Raw genomic sequence first — 14,822 nt, forward strand, 5'->3', positions numbered from 1 at the left:
CCCTGGCCGCGTACGGCCCCCCAACGAGGCCGCGGATCCACCCCCCCGGAGTAACGCGTTTATTTTGGGGGGGGTTCGGGTTGTTTGAACGCCGGGCCCTCCGGCCGATCCCGCCGGCGGAGCCGTGCCGCGGCCAGGCGGGCGCCCGCCGCCTCGTCCAACGCGACGGCAAAACAACTGAAGCGAGGGGAATATGCGGGAAAACGGGTGTTTCCCCCCCAAAATCCCACCGCCCTGCGGGGACGCGCGGGTGGGGGGGGGGGTAGGGGGTGGGGGGAGGGGGGGGGTGCCTGCGTGCCGCGCCGCACGCACCGCGGGGGGGGAGGGGGAAGGGGGGAGGGGAGAGCCGCGCCCCCGCGCCGCGCCCCGCCACACCCCCGCGCGCACGGGCATTCCCGGCCGCCGCCCCGCCCCCGCCCGACCTTTCCCCCAGTTTCCAGCGCGCGCTTCCCTCCCCTCCCCCCCCCTCCCCCTCCCCCTCCCCCCTCCCTCGACCCCGCCCCCTTCCCCGCCTTCCCGCCGCCGCCCGCCGAACGTGCCCACGCGCCGCCCTTCCTGCCGGCAGCCCCGCGCCACGCCGCCATCACGCCGGCCGCCCGCCTCTCATTGGCTGGCCGCGGGCCGCGGCCGGCGGTGATTGGTGAGGCGCCGGCCTCCCCCCCCTCCTTCCCCTCCCTCCGCCCCGCCCGCGGTGTCTGGTGCAGGCGGCGTTCCGGCGCGCTTCCTGCGGCGCGCGGGCTGCTCGGCTCCCGGCTGGCGGGGGAGGGGGCGGCGCCGGCTGCTGCTGCGTGCGCGCGCGCTGCTGCTGCTGTTCCTGCTCTTGCTGCTCCTGGTGCTGCTGCTGCTGCTGCTGCTGCTGCTGCGGGTCCCCGGTCACGCTGCCGCCCGCCGGAGCCGCGCCATGCACGGCTCGCCCTGCTCGGAGATGGGAGATGCGTCCGCGGTAAGCACCGGGGAGGAAGGGAGGGAGGCGGCGGGCATATACCACCCCCCCCACCCCCCCCCCCCGCGAGCCCGGGGGGCAGCCGGTGCGACGCGGACACGTGCTCTGTGGCGGGCAGGGGCGGGGGGACCGTTATCGCCTCAGCGGGGGCGGCGGCGCCTCGAGACCGTTGCTCGCCGCGGGGGTCTGGGCGGTGGGGCCGTTACTCACGGAAGGGGGGTGTGTGTGTGTGTGGGGCGGTTGGGACCGTTACCCGGTGCGAGGGGCTGGGGGGGGGGGGAGGGGGGGTGTCGGTGCCGCCGGGAAGGGGTGCGGGGGGGTGCCGGTTGTGCCGGGGCAGAGCTCTCGGGGCGGGAGCTCTCGGGGCGGGTGTTGCCCCGGCTGCTTGCGGGGGGTGAGGGGGGGGCGGCCTCCCGCAGCGGCACTGTGGGGGCGGCGGCGGGGCGGGAGCTGCCCTCCTCCTCCTCCTCCTCCTCCTCCTCCTCCTCCTCCTCCTCCTCCTCCTCCTTCCCTTCCCGCCACCCGCCCCCCCCGCGGCGCCGCCCGGCCGGGGGCAGCCGCCGTGAGGCGGGGAGCGGGCGGGGGAGGAAGAGCCGCTGCCCGCGCACGTAGGTCCCCGGCGGGGTGACGTGAGGACAGGCAGCCCGGCGCGGTTAGCCATTCCCCTGGCAGCGGCAGGGCTTGGGCTGGGGCGCTCGCTTTGGGAAAGGGCTTTTATAGAGTGTGTTGGGTTTTTTTTTTTTGTTTTGTTTTGCTTTTTTTCTCCTTTTCTTTGAAGCGGGGTATATTTTCGCATGTTTCTTCAGCGAAAACTGCTCTCCTGAAACGTAGGGTTGGGAAAAGAAAAAAAAAAAAAAAGTCTGCTGTCTTGGTTACCTGCAGTCACACTTTGAGGAACACTCACAGTCTTTCTGGCAGCTTAGCGCAGAGCCAAGCCTGGTGTGGCTCCTGTTTGACAGGCGGTCTAGGTTCAGGCTTGCAGGAGACATCGCTTTTTGCCCTCATTCCCATTCTCACTGTTTTCAGTGGAAATCCTTAGAAGTCTCTCTGAGAGCAGTTAATAGCTTTAGGGTGCTTTAACTCCTTCCTGCCCCTGCCCCCCGATCTTGACATCTCCATGCCTGGTACCTCATGTTTTAGGCGAAAGTCCTCAGTGCTGTACCGGCGTTTTGGAGCCATTGTGTTTGCTGCGCCCATCCGGATAGTGGAGACAGTGTCACACGGCTTTGCATCTCTGTGGCACTGTTGAGCTAGGATCAATCCACGTTGCTTAACTCGCTAACAAAACTTGTTGACTTAGGTGTGTAAGTGATGTCACCCAACAAATATAGTTCCCTCTAGGGCTTTAGGCTGTGCTAACGGTGTGGTGGTGCTTTTTAAGTCAAACCCCTTTTGCTGCAGTACGTAAATACTATGTAGAGCAGCAGTAGGCTCAGGACTTTTGGTCCACGCTTCTGAATCCCAGCCTTCACAGTTAGCTGGTGTGCTTAAAGACTGGAAGAGTTTGGATGCCTAGTTAAGACTGAGCTGGCACATGAGTGATAAACCAGCAGTGTGACGTAGCTTTTGGAGTTGCTGCCAAGCACTGTGAGAGCTTTATGAAGTTTGGGTATCCTTTTGCAGAGAAGTCAAGTGTTTTGCATGCACATACACATGTGCACACGCATAAATTTTATGTGATGTTTGCAGCTGGAAACAAATCAGTATGGTTACATTTGCCTTCCTGTTACTCCTGTGTGTTTTGAGATACCTAGCACCAGTGTAGTATCATACCTCTCTAAAGTGCAATACAAACAATTCCCACTGCACTTTGAAGACTGTTTTCTTCCCTTCTTTCCCTCCCTCCCACCCTGTCTTCCCTATTGGTAAAAATAAGATTAAAATGCTTTTGCAAGGTGTGGAACTCTGAGTCAGTGATCATACCTTAAAGCATCTTGCTGTCAGCTGAAATTTGTCTTAATGTTACCGTAATGAGATTAATGCTGAATAGCAGTCGTCTTTTGAGTCCAGGAAACAGCCTTGGCTAAACAAAGTTGAAAGTTGTTTTTTTTTTTTTTCTTCCTTTGCTTGTTTGCAAACATGAGATGCGTTTATTCAAAGCAGTGTAATCCAGGAAAATAATTCTGGAAACGTGAGCTACACATCTATCTGTTCCTTTCCTGCAAATCACACTTTTTTTTTTTTTTTTTTTTTTTTAAGAGTAACAGGGGTGGGGAGATGAGCTGGTGGGGGGAGGGTAAGAGTTGAGCTGGTTGGTAAAAGTCTTGCCGCAGGCATGGGATCTGTTTCAGATGACCTTCATCATGAGCAGACAGTATGTGGGTGGTGTCAGCTTTGTATTCTGACTTGTCCTAATAGCCAGTAATCCGATTATATTTAGGTTGACATTGTGGACATCTATGAGTCTATCCGTGAAAGGCAGCGTCATGACAGTGAGAGGTCTACCTGCAGCACCTTGGAGCAGAACGACATTGAAGCCGTTGAAGCGCTTGTTTGTATGAGCTCCTGGGGTCAAAGATCACAGAAAGGTGACATATTAAAGATAAGGCCACTTACGCCCTTCTCGGATTCTGGTGATTTCACAATGCATGCTGAGGCTACGTCTGAATTACCAAAGGACTATTTATCTACACTGGTAAGAAAAACATGAATGCAAAATAAATATACCTCACATCTGGAAGTTATGTCTCTGCGATGTTTTAATTTGGCTGGAAAAGATAGCTTGTGCATGTGCCCGGTGTAGAACAGCCACAGTGTAGCCAGTGCTGTGTGTGTGTACACAGGGTAGTGAGGTGGGCATACCGAGTGTGGGTTTTTCTGTGGTCTCTGGAATGGCAAATGTAGGAGTTTGATCCTTTGTTAAATTTTGATGTGAAAGCCCTTGCTGAGAGGTTATTTAATCTGACAGTTTGACAGGTGCGCTGAGGATGCTGTCTGGATGGTTCCTGTAGGTTCCTTGGAGCACTTTGAGTAAGAATGACAGAGTGAGCCTCAGTGATTCGGCACCAACTCACCTGCAAGCACTGTATGAAAAAGGTTCTAGATGACATTTGGTTTCATTCTGGTCATTATAAGAGAAAGTACAGATTACCATTATGAAACAGACAATTTAATTAGTTTCTATGCTATGTGTTTGTACATGTAGTCTGCTATTTCTCCAGAGCATTGGTCTGCTCCAGCTGACTAACGTTGGTTGAATCACAAATATTTTATTTGTTGCAACAAAAATAAGTATTAAAAAAGGGCTTGGTGCCATTCAGGTTTTAGATGGTTAAGGCCCATTTCAATCTGTGGGCTTCTAGCAGTTATGTCAATGAAAAAGGGGAATAACAGATGAAAGAGGCTGAGATGGTATGGCAGCTGCTGGATGGACTTCTCATATTCCTGCAGTGCTGGTACTGTCTCTGGAGCAGCACAGGAGCTAGGCAAGAGTTTTCAGTGGTAAAGGAGAGATGGTGATAGCAGGAGAGAGTAGAGAGAAATGGATGAATAAGAAGGGAGAGAGCAGTTCCATTTGTCTTTATCTCACAAGTAGCCACCAGCTGATGGGTAATCACTGATAAAAGATCTGGGGCTTGCTGGAAGCTTGGAATTGAAAGGGTACAGTTACTCTGTCTGTTTTCTCTGAACAGCAAAGCGCTCTAGCCTCTTACAGCTGCACCCATTGCTGAGGAGAAAGGAATGAGAGAGTTTTTTGTAGTGCAGTGAGTAGACATGCAATGTTTTATGCAGGTTTACAGCTGCCTCATTGCCTCCTTTGAGCATAGTCAGGATGACCATCAGATGAGGCAATGTATGCTTTAATCAGTTTGTCCTAAGAGGCAGGTTCTGGGATTCTGGGGAAGGAGTGTAATTTTTTTTTTTTCCACAGTAAAGATGGTGAAAAACTGTGCTGTGAAATGACACTGCTGTATAACAGCATTTTTTTTTTTGCAGTGCATGACCCCTCCGCACAGCCCTGACTTTGTTGAGATGTCAGCTGCTATGCTCCTCTCCTCACAAGTCACTTATTCCAAACCAAGGACTGTCATGGCAAATACAGCTGCCTGCTCAGTCACATCAGCGACTGGTGCCTCTCCCATAACCAAGCCATCTGTTATCAACGTGGAGCAACAGTGCAGTCAGAAGCCAGTGAGATCTGAATCCTTTGCCCCTCAGCCTTGCAGGGCCATGGCAACAAGCGTCATACGCCACACAGGTGATAGTTCTGCTTACCATCACATTCCTGCTGGGCAAGAGAAAACAAAGGTAACTTCAGACTACAGCACTTCCAGAGACTGGTGTGGAGTGGATGACCGAAGACATTCCAGACTGCCACAGGACACGTGTGCCACAGATAATTTAACTAACAAAACCTCTCCAGTACACCAACCTTATGCACATAACTCCAGTGATATTGTGACCAATAAAGGACAACTACCAGTCAGGCCCGTTTCGCCACAGACCCACTTACCAAAGAATTGTGAGAATGACTTGCAAAAAAGAGCTACCCCAGTGACACCTGCCCCCGTTTCAAGTCCCCAGGTTCTCTGTCAAATGATCCCTTTAAATGGACAAAGCAGTATGATCAATGCCTACGTCAAGCCTTCAACTCCAACAGTCTCAACTCCCATGAAACCTATTTTACCGCAGGCGGCCCCGCTCTCTCAGCCTGTACTCATGGGACCTTCTGTGCCTCAGGGGACCGTCATGTTGGTTCTTCCACAGACTGCTGTCACACAAACACCACAGTGCCCGCCAGCAGTAATGACTGTTGGGAACACCAAGTTACTGCCCCTTGCCCCTGCTCCTGTGCTCATCGCTTCTGGTCAAAGCTGCGCCCCCCAGATGGACTTTTCTAGACGGAGGAATTATGTTTGCAACTTCCCTGGGTGCAAGAAAACCTATTTCAAAAGTTCCCACCTCAAAGCCCACCTTCGCACCCACACTGGTGTGTACGACAGGGCGAGTCCTTTGTCGCTCTGGCACTGGCTTGTGTTGGGGTGCTGAAAGGCACCTTCTTTGGGGGAGAGGGTGGGGAAGGGAAGAGGCAGGTGATCGGCAAACTTCTGCTCATCTCGGGGAAGGGAGGAATATTCATTCTCCATGGGCAAGCAAAACAAGACAGACTTTGTGCCGAGACCTCAGCTGACCCCATAGCGTTAGTTGAATTTCACATGCTTTAGTTGGAGTGAAGCTTTGCCGTCTGTGTGTGTTTAGATTTGAGTGGAATCCTGCCATCTGGACTGGCTTGAAATGAATTGTGCAAGTCCCTTTTTCTGGGGCACGGAGAGGTCTGGAGTAAGCAAACCATAGTACAGGTAGTTGGTCTTAATTGTTACCCAAGTAAAAGAAAGTCAGAAACTGCACATTTTCCCAGAGTTTTGTTTAAGCTAAGTGGGAATAATTTGAGGTTTTGGGCTACTGTGGTAGGAAGTAGAGCTGCTACAGGAACGTGGCAGTTTATTCAGTTACAGAAGGGGAATTTTAAAGGTAAATGAAAATTAATTGTAATTAATATGAAGCTGATTTGCTCCGTAAAATCTGGTCAACGTGGAGACAGTATGTACGTGAGTTTTACTTATCCTTTTTCTGACTCCAAGATCCTTTTAAGTTAAAACTAACTTTGAGTTTTCAGGGACTGTTTTTGATGTTGAAGGACAGTCATAGCAGGAGATTGGTACAGAATAGCTCATTCAAAAGTCTCTCTAATTCTGGGTTTCCTTCATTTTTTTCCCCCTATTCTCCCTTGCCCCACAGACACTGTGGTTTATTGGATGTCAGCTTCTATGGCAGGATTTGCCTTAGTTTGCCAGCTTGTCTTTACAGTTCCTTTGGGGAAAGAGCTTAAACCTCGTATGAAGCTGATTATCCTTGTAAACCTGAGCTCAGAGGTAGAATGATGCTGCTGCTTCTGGCTTGAGAGCAAGTGCTGCAGGCTGCTGAATTAACCCGGCACTGCAGGATAAACACAGACTAGCAACAAGTGTCCCGCTTTCAGCATGTGCTGCTGCTGATCCATGGGGAAGCTGTGTGTGTCCCTGTGTCATGATTAAGACTAGGATGTCTATGGGGGGTGAAGCACGCTGACCTCTCACTAGCCAGTTCATGTTACAGGATTGAGGGGCAGAGTAGTTCAGCTTTCTTTTCTCACCTTTCCCTTGCACACTGAGTAGCTAGGTGATACCACACACACCAAACCTAGACATTTGCTCTCAATATCTGAAATAAGAATAAGGCTTTTGTGGGGCTTCCTTTCTGCTGGACGCTTGTTCTGCTCCAAAGTGTTAGCATAAATTTGGGTCACGTGGCAGATGTTTTACCTTGAGCTTGACAGGGGTTGCAGGCGGTAGATCACATTGTTTAGGAGAGGTCCGACGCTAAGCCGTCGCGCGGGATGAGCAGAAGCTGATGAGAGCAGCCTTCCCCACTGCTGTCCCTCCCGGGCGAGCAGAACAACCTTAGCTGGCTGTTGGAGCTCCAGCTGCGTGGGGGTGGCAGGCCGGGGCGGTGCGTCTGTGTGTCGCACTGGGTCACTGGAGCAGCAGGACACTCGGGCTCCGTTCCAGGCTTCTGCTCGCCCGCAGTATTGGCCGGTGACGTGCGGCAGCCCTAGAGCTGTGGTCACACAGGGCAGGGGGCTGCTTCTACTTCGGTCAGCAGGTGAGGGAGCTTCAAACCCAGTTTAAAGAAAAAGGTGAAGAATCTTGGATAATTGGAGCGTGGGATAGTTGAAGAAAATAGACTCAATTGAAGAACATTTAAAGAGATAGGAGGGAATAAGTATAAACAACAGTGATTTTTCTCTGAAACACAGCTTGAGCTTAAGCTCAGTGTTGACTGCACATGCAAGCAGTTCTGTGGAATTCATCAGTTTTTACAAGGCAGGATTTAAGTTAGTTCTTTGGTAAAACTGTAACACGGCTTCTCAAAAGTAAGTTACCCTTCTTTTATGTCCTGCAGGAGAGAAGCCTTTCAGCTGCAACTGGGAAGGCTGTGACAAGAAGTTTGCCCGCTCAGATGAACTGTCACGCCATCGTAGAACCCACACGGGGGAGAAGAAGTTTGCTTGTCCTGTGTGTGAGCGTCGCTTCATGCGCAGCGATCACTTGACAAAGCACACCCGCCGCCATATGACCACAAAGAAGATCCCCAGCTGGCAGACAGAGGTTGGCAAACTCAACAGAATTGCCACAACAGAGAAACCGAAAAGCAGCAGTGCTCTGAGTATGCTCATCCCCGTGCCGTCGTCTGTCTGTCAGGGCTAGTGAGAGAAAGCTCCTTCTCTACACTCTTTCTGAAGATTAGGAAGAGCTCCGATGGCTACAACAGAACTGACAATGGCTTTTTTTTTTTCCCCCGTGTTTGTGCGTACTTCAGTTTCCTTCAGTTTAGGTCCTCTGTTAATAACGCTGTGTGAGAAATCTATCCTATCTTTCCTCGTCCCTTCCCTATTTGTTCTTTTCAATACTTGGGCAAATGCAATCACCAGCACTTCAGGAAAGCAGAACTATTTGGAAATGATTTTGGCAATAGGTTAAAAAAGTCACTTGTAATGCTTGCTGTTAATATTTTGATGGACAGTAAAACAGGGTGATTTTTAATTTTTATACTAGTATTTTCTATACCAAATATATTTTGTATTTATTCATTTTGGTCTTGATATGCAGGTAAATTACTTGACCTGCATTAGTAAGGGTGTGCAGGATGAGACCCAGAGTTTTGGAAACTTCTTTTCAGTAAACCTAAAGAATAGCATTCAGAACATTTTGCAAACCCATAATATTTGATAACTTATAGTGGTTGGGGTTTTCACACTTGCAGATCCTGATCCTGCAATGAGCTGGTGCTGTTATACCCTCCTTACGCAGGTGACATTGGAGGTTTAAGATCAAACTGTGTCATCATTTTTAAAACAAACCAAACCAGAATTACTTTCTTTCAGAAAACAAGTGTTGAAATCCTCAACATTTTATAAATTCATACCCTTTGCAAGTGGAAGCCGTTGTGGCTTTTGGTAGAAGTTTGACATACTGGGCATTCCTGAGTCCACACTCCACCGGAGCAAAGTTTGGGGGAGCCAGACTACTCTGTTGGAGGTAGAAGCACAAACACTGCTTAGAAACTTTGACACTAAAAATGATGCTTTACTTTCAGTCCTACTAAACCAGCATATCAAAATCTACTGAAAAATGCAAAAATGGTAAGATAACCCACAAATACTTAGCTGGGTTTCTGTTTATTTTTTTTTTTGAGTACAGGAAAAATAGAAAATTAAGGGTTTTTTTATGTATCATGGATGCTTGTGCACCTTATAGGAAATTGTTCAAGGCTTTCATTTACCTGTATCAAAGCACCAGAGGAAGTACTAATTATGTCTTGACTTAAGAAACAGCCACCATGTCAACGTGATGATGTTCTTCATGTGGCCTTATACTTCCCCCCAGTACTTTGTATAAAATCACCCTTTTCTATTAAACGAGATACTCTCCCTGTTGAATGGATTTTATTTTACACCAAGTGTAAATATGGCTAAGAAGTGGAATCACTGGCTGCAGGAGTGCTGTGTTGTAGTGGCATGGTGTGAGTAATAAAACAAAATGCCCGTAGCATAGTCGGAGGGCTCGGTTTCCGCGGTGCGGAAGGATGTACGTGTTGTAGCAGAGCTGATGGTAGAGCTGTTGTGCTGTGAAGCACCAGGTGTTGTTTTGCTGGGGGACAGCTCACCTGCTGAATGAATTTTTTTTTCCGTCATGTTTATTCCTTCTGGACTCTTCTTCCTTCAGCCACTTGTGCACTGAAGCTTAGTTGAGCACCGAGGAGAGCTTTTTCCTCCTGGATGTGTAAAATGTGGATGGCTAGGAATGCACTATCTCTTGCACTGCTTTGTTCTGAAATTCTGGTCTTGCTTCCCGGTGTGGGCAAAGCACGGTTCTCATCTCGGTGAGTGCAGACTTGTTGATTTCAGCTAGCACTTCCTGTAACGGGCAGAGACCTGCTTCAGCTGAAAGCAGTATATGTCATTATTTTTTACGCTTAAATCTATAGTTACAATTAAGGGTAGTAAGTTTTCAAACTGCACTAAGTCAGAGTGTTGTGCAAAGAGTACCACAGTGTTTGTGCCTGACCTTTAAAATGCCCACACCCTGTTCACTGGACACAGGCTGTAACCCCACCGAGCGCAGCGTGCGTGCCGGTGCGCGTGTGCAGACCTCGCTTTGTGCTCTCCCAAGGGCTCGGTTGAAACCCCCTTTCCTGGTAGAGTGGGTGTTTGTAGTGTTGCTGTGCTCCATCGATACCTAGTTTTCCAAATTTGCATGGCGAAGAGAGAGACGTTGCTGCTCTTTTTTTTTTTTTTTTCTTAGAAGTCCTTTAGAACAAAAAGTTTGACTTTTGGATGCCATTTTGGCATGCTAAGAACCAGGGGAAGAGCGTCCTGCCTCAGCCCAGTAGCCAATTTAGTTTTTTTTTCACAGACTTCACCTGAGCAAAAGAGTTTGGAAACTTCTGTCTTAATAAGTTGTCATGTTAGTTTGTTGCATCGCGGTGGCAGGGGGAGGAAATGGAGTGAACCTAGGGAATTTCAAAAAGTGTGTATTGTGTACGCCCCCCTCGGCACGGCCCCGCTGCCCCGGGTGGTGCTGCCTTGCGTGGGCCTGTGGCTCCTTCTCTCCTGGATGTGCATAAACAGCTGAGCCACTGCTGCAGCTGCTCCGTTTGCTCTTCCTGTTCCTCCCTGCTGTGTAAGGGTTATTTGTGGATTAAGCATGACTGGGGTAACTGCTCTCTTTGCACTTTACTGCCTGAACTCTATTGTTCAGTCTTTTTATTTTGAGCCTATATTTTAAAGAAATGGAATCACATTTTTGTACCTGTTCTTAACTTTTATTAAATAAAAAATATGTAACGTGACTGGTTTTAAATCATAAAAAAAAAAAAAAAAAGTGAATTTTCAGGTTTCGTACGCATCCATTCCAGAATTCTGAAAATCCATCTGGATTAGGTGATATATCTAGGCCAGTGGAAGACTTTGGGGCTCTCTAGCTCACTCACCTGTAAAGGCAGGATTTTTTTGGGTCCTGTTGTAAATTGACCAGTGCTTGTCCATTTATAATTTTACACGTTTCTTGTGTGTTTGCTAGGATGCGTACACCACCGCCAGGGTTTGGGTTTTTTGCTTTTGCATGTCGTCTGAAAACAAGAGTCGCGGGGTTCGTAACTGTTTTTCTAGCATGGCCTCCAGAAGCTATCGACAAAAGTTGATGGTCCGAGTGCTGCTCTGTTAGTGTTGCAAGCTGTGCATGGCATGAACGCTGGAAATAAAGGAGAGATGAGAATTTGACTCAAAAGTTGGCTGCGGTAGCCCTGGTTCTTCCCGTTCCCGCGTACCTGCGTGCTGGCAGGCTGGGTCTCACCGCCAGGTCTCTGCTGGGAAGGAGGTGCCCGGCCGCGCTGGCGGCAGCAGCAACTACTTTAAATTTTGAAGCATCTCTGCTGTTTGTTTCCCTCTGACCAGTTCCCAAGCGGCAGCAGTGTTTATTTCTAGCAGGGTCACCTTTTCGTGGAAGAGGAGGCGGGGGGGGGAGAGAGGGTGTAATGACCGGGAGCGGCGGCTCGAAGCGTTGTGCGCAGAGAGCAGCACCTCGCTCCCGCAAGCGCAGGAGGAGGAAAAGCAGATCCTGTGGGTGGTCCTGCTTCTGCCTCAGGAGAGCAGCTGGAGGGAAGGAGCTGATGCAGGATCAGGGCTCTGGCAGGGCAGCACAGGCTCTTCGGCCCCCGTGCTCCGCAGGTCTCCACGATGCTGTTGTCTCCCAGGGGAAGATGTGCTTACTACTGTCTTTCAAGGAACGTTTTTTCTGAATGTCAAGTCATACCCTAAACAATATTTTTTTTTTGCTGATTTTTATGTTGTCTCCCTTGCTTTGCTTACATGAAACACGATTATGGATTTCAGAATTCTGTGCTCATCTTCCTGCTTTTCCTTAGACCCCAGCTGTGGTCTGAGCTGTTGGGCGCAGCCAGGAGGTGCAGTCAGTACAGATTCTGATGGGGCTGGAGTCTGCAACAGCTTGATCCCATGAGGGAAAACAGCTCACAGGTGAGGAAACCTTCCTGGCTACCCCTGTGGTAACACAGGCATCATGCGAGCAAAAGTCCTTCTATCTTGTAGCCATTCAAAATCCATGAAAACTAATACTTTTTCTGAAGAAAAATGCAGGTGCGCTCAAACGTGTCCATCGGTTTAATGCTACATTTTGCAGTTAGATCAGCTCTGCTTTCCTGCATGTGGTCATACAGCCAAACCTTCAGCGTAGCGGCAGCTTGCCTCGCAAAGCGACGTGTGCCGACCGCTTGCAGTTAAGATACTGGAAACGTGAATCTGTTCTGAGGCTGCAGAGGTGGCCCGTGCTGCCAGGTGGTTGCACGCTTGGTGTGCTCCTCTGGCTAACTCCAAATCCAGCTGGGAAAGCTGTGCTCAACATCCTGTGAATGATGAAGGTGGCACTTCATCTGTCATCTCTGGTGAGCCGGATCCTGCCTCAGGGCTGCATCTGGCTTGAGTTCATCTGTGAGGATAAATCTAACCGGTTTTGAAGTTTAATCTGTGAGCCCATCTGCCTGTTTACTTTCTGTTCGTACCTGGCAAGGCAGATTGAGGCAGGCAGGCTATGGCCACGAGAAGGCAAACTTCTTCGATGCGTGTAGCAAAAGTCATGGCTCAAACCCCACAACCTACAGGCTGAGGAAATGACGAGACAGTTCAGGAGGATGCTGCACAGCCTCAGCTACATCTGCTCGCGGTCCGTGGGATTACCTGCCCTGCAGCAAGCATGTTGGCACTGAGGCATTTTCTTTCCAGACTGGTTTTGTCCTCTGTCAAATGTAGCCTGCCTCAATTTCTGCTTCAGTCCTTGAGTGCAGGAGGAGGAAATTAGGTGACATTTACATTCCGGTGTGTGCAGGAGGCCATAGGCACATCTTGCATGTGCAGAAAACTTGAGGAAGCCGGAGCATACCCCTTCCTGGGAGATTTTTTCTTAGATGGGAAGAATACCTTAATTTTCTCCCTTGTAGTGTCTCTCGAGTTCAGAGTGATTTCTCTTCTCTTGTTTATTGTTGTCCAGATAAACCCGCTTCACCCTGTGCAAGTAATTGCCATGTCCTGTGTCCAGAGTGGGGCTGGGGGAAAAAAACCTGTTGTAGATGAAATCCATGCCGGGCAGCTGGTGCTCCACCTCTGCTGCCCGGTGTGCTGGGGAGCTCCACCACGCTCGTGTGGCACAACTCCAGGGCTGCACCTCATCTGGGGCCCTTTCAGCTCCCAGGGGGTGTATGTGCAAACAGTTTGGCTGAAAGCTTGTGGGGGGTTTGATCCTCAAAGGAAGGAGGTTGGGGAAGAGCATCCCTGGGGTGGTGAGGGTGCCACCCTTCTTTCTCCTCTAATATTTGTGAAGGTGATTCGGTGACAGCAGGGCACTGGACACGATGCATCGGGAAACTACTTGTTGCTCTGTTCTCAGAGGTCTTGGCAATGGGATGCTGGCAGATACGCATGTACAGGAGCCATCCTCACGTACACTAGGCAAAAGGACTGGCGTTCGGGGTCCCAGGGCCAGAGATGGACTATGAAGACCTCCTATCCCAAGGAGCTATGGTTATGGTGACTAGCTGTTCATAGTTCTTTCCAGCGACCTCATCCAAGCACAGATCAAATCACAGCTTTGTTTTCCTCACTCAAGTCTACCTACAGCTCCTGACTGAATTCTTGAAGCTTGCAGGAAACTTCACTGTATGACTACGTGCCAGGTAAAAGACAACTTGCTTCCTAAAACTGCTCTGTCATCCGTCTGTTTCCATAGTTGCTCTTTGGGAAAGCGTTATGCCCGTTTTCTGGGCTACTGAAAAGACAGGGGTCTGCATCCATCACAGTGCTGCCAGAAAGAAGAGGCATCCACAAAGAAAGGGGAAAAAAGGATTAAAAACATATGTTTGCACATGAAAAACCCAGATTTGAGTGAAACTCAGAGTCTGAGTAAGCGTGCAAATTGGTTCTGTAGTTTCAGGTTCATTGGTTTTGTTTTTTAAGATCTTTTCTTTAATAATTTAAAAAAGATGGCTTCAATTCTTTCACCATCAAAACCTTTTAACTGGAATCTTGTTGCACAATGTCCTGGTTTCAGCTGGGTTAGAGCTGATGTTCTCCCTCGCAGTTGGTACAGTGCTGTGTTCTGGATTCTGTATGAGAATACTGTTGATAACACACTGATGTTTTAGTTGTTGCCGAGTAGTGCTTATCCTAAGTCAAGGACTTCTCAGTTTCCCATGCTCTGCCAGCGAGGAGGTGCACAAGGAGCTGGGAGGGAGCACGGCCAGGACAGCTGACCCCAACTAGCCAAAGGGATATTCCACACCACGGGCCGTCGTGCTCAGTATAGAAACTGGGGGAGCTGGCTGGGGGGGGCAATCGCTGCTCAGGGGCTGGCTGGGCATCGGTCAGCGGGTGGGGAGCGACTGCCTTGTGCATCACTTGGTTTTGTTCTTCTTGTGCTCTCTTTTTGTTATCTTCCTTTTAATGACAACTATTGTTATATTTTATTTCAATTATTAAACTGTTCTTATCTCAACCCACAAGTCTTACTTTTTTTCCCGATTCTCCTCTCCAGCCCATGGCGGGCAAAGTCAGCAAGTGGCTGTGTTGTGTTTAGATGCCATCTGGGGTTAAACCACAACACCCAGCCAGGCAAGAAACCACCAGAACTCATGGAAGTCACTAGGTTCAGAAGTGGCAATATCTGTTCATGCACTAAAGTGTAATTTTTCATGGTTAGCTGAAAAAATTACCTTCTTCAGTCTTCTCAGCAGCTGTGGTTTTGCCTCACTTAGAAAATAGTAGTAATAG

At 49.6% G+C, this 14,822-nt stretch overlaps 1 protein-coding gene across 1 annotated transcript; it reads left to right on the forward strand.

The window, feature by feature from the left end:
- Positions 1 to 763: 763 nt before the first annotated feature.
- On the forward strand, positions 764 to 9,422 carry KLF11 (Kruppel like factor 11). The gene is made up of 4 exons (XM_042803175.1): positions 764 to 943; positions 3,324 to 3,578; positions 4,880 to 5,873; positions 7,886 to 9,422. The coding sequence occupies exons 1-4, from the start codon at positions 902 to 904 to the stop codon at positions 8,188 to 8,190; spliced, it is 1,596 nt and encodes a 531-aa protein (XP_042659109.1). The 5' UTR covers positions 764 to 901; the 3' UTR covers positions 8,191 to 9,422.
- The last annotated feature ends 5,400 nt before the right edge of the window (positions 9,423 to 14,822 follow it).

The sequence above is a fragment of the Tyto alba genome, unplaced genomic scaffold (assembly GCF_018691265.1).
Source record: "Tyto alba isolate M040663 unplaced genomic scaffold, T.alba_DEE_v4.0 Super-Scaffold_40, whole genome shotgun sequence".
In the NCBI taxonomy this organism is placed as follows: Eukaryota; Metazoa; Chordata; class Aves; order Strigiformes; family Tytonidae; genus Tyto; species Tyto alba.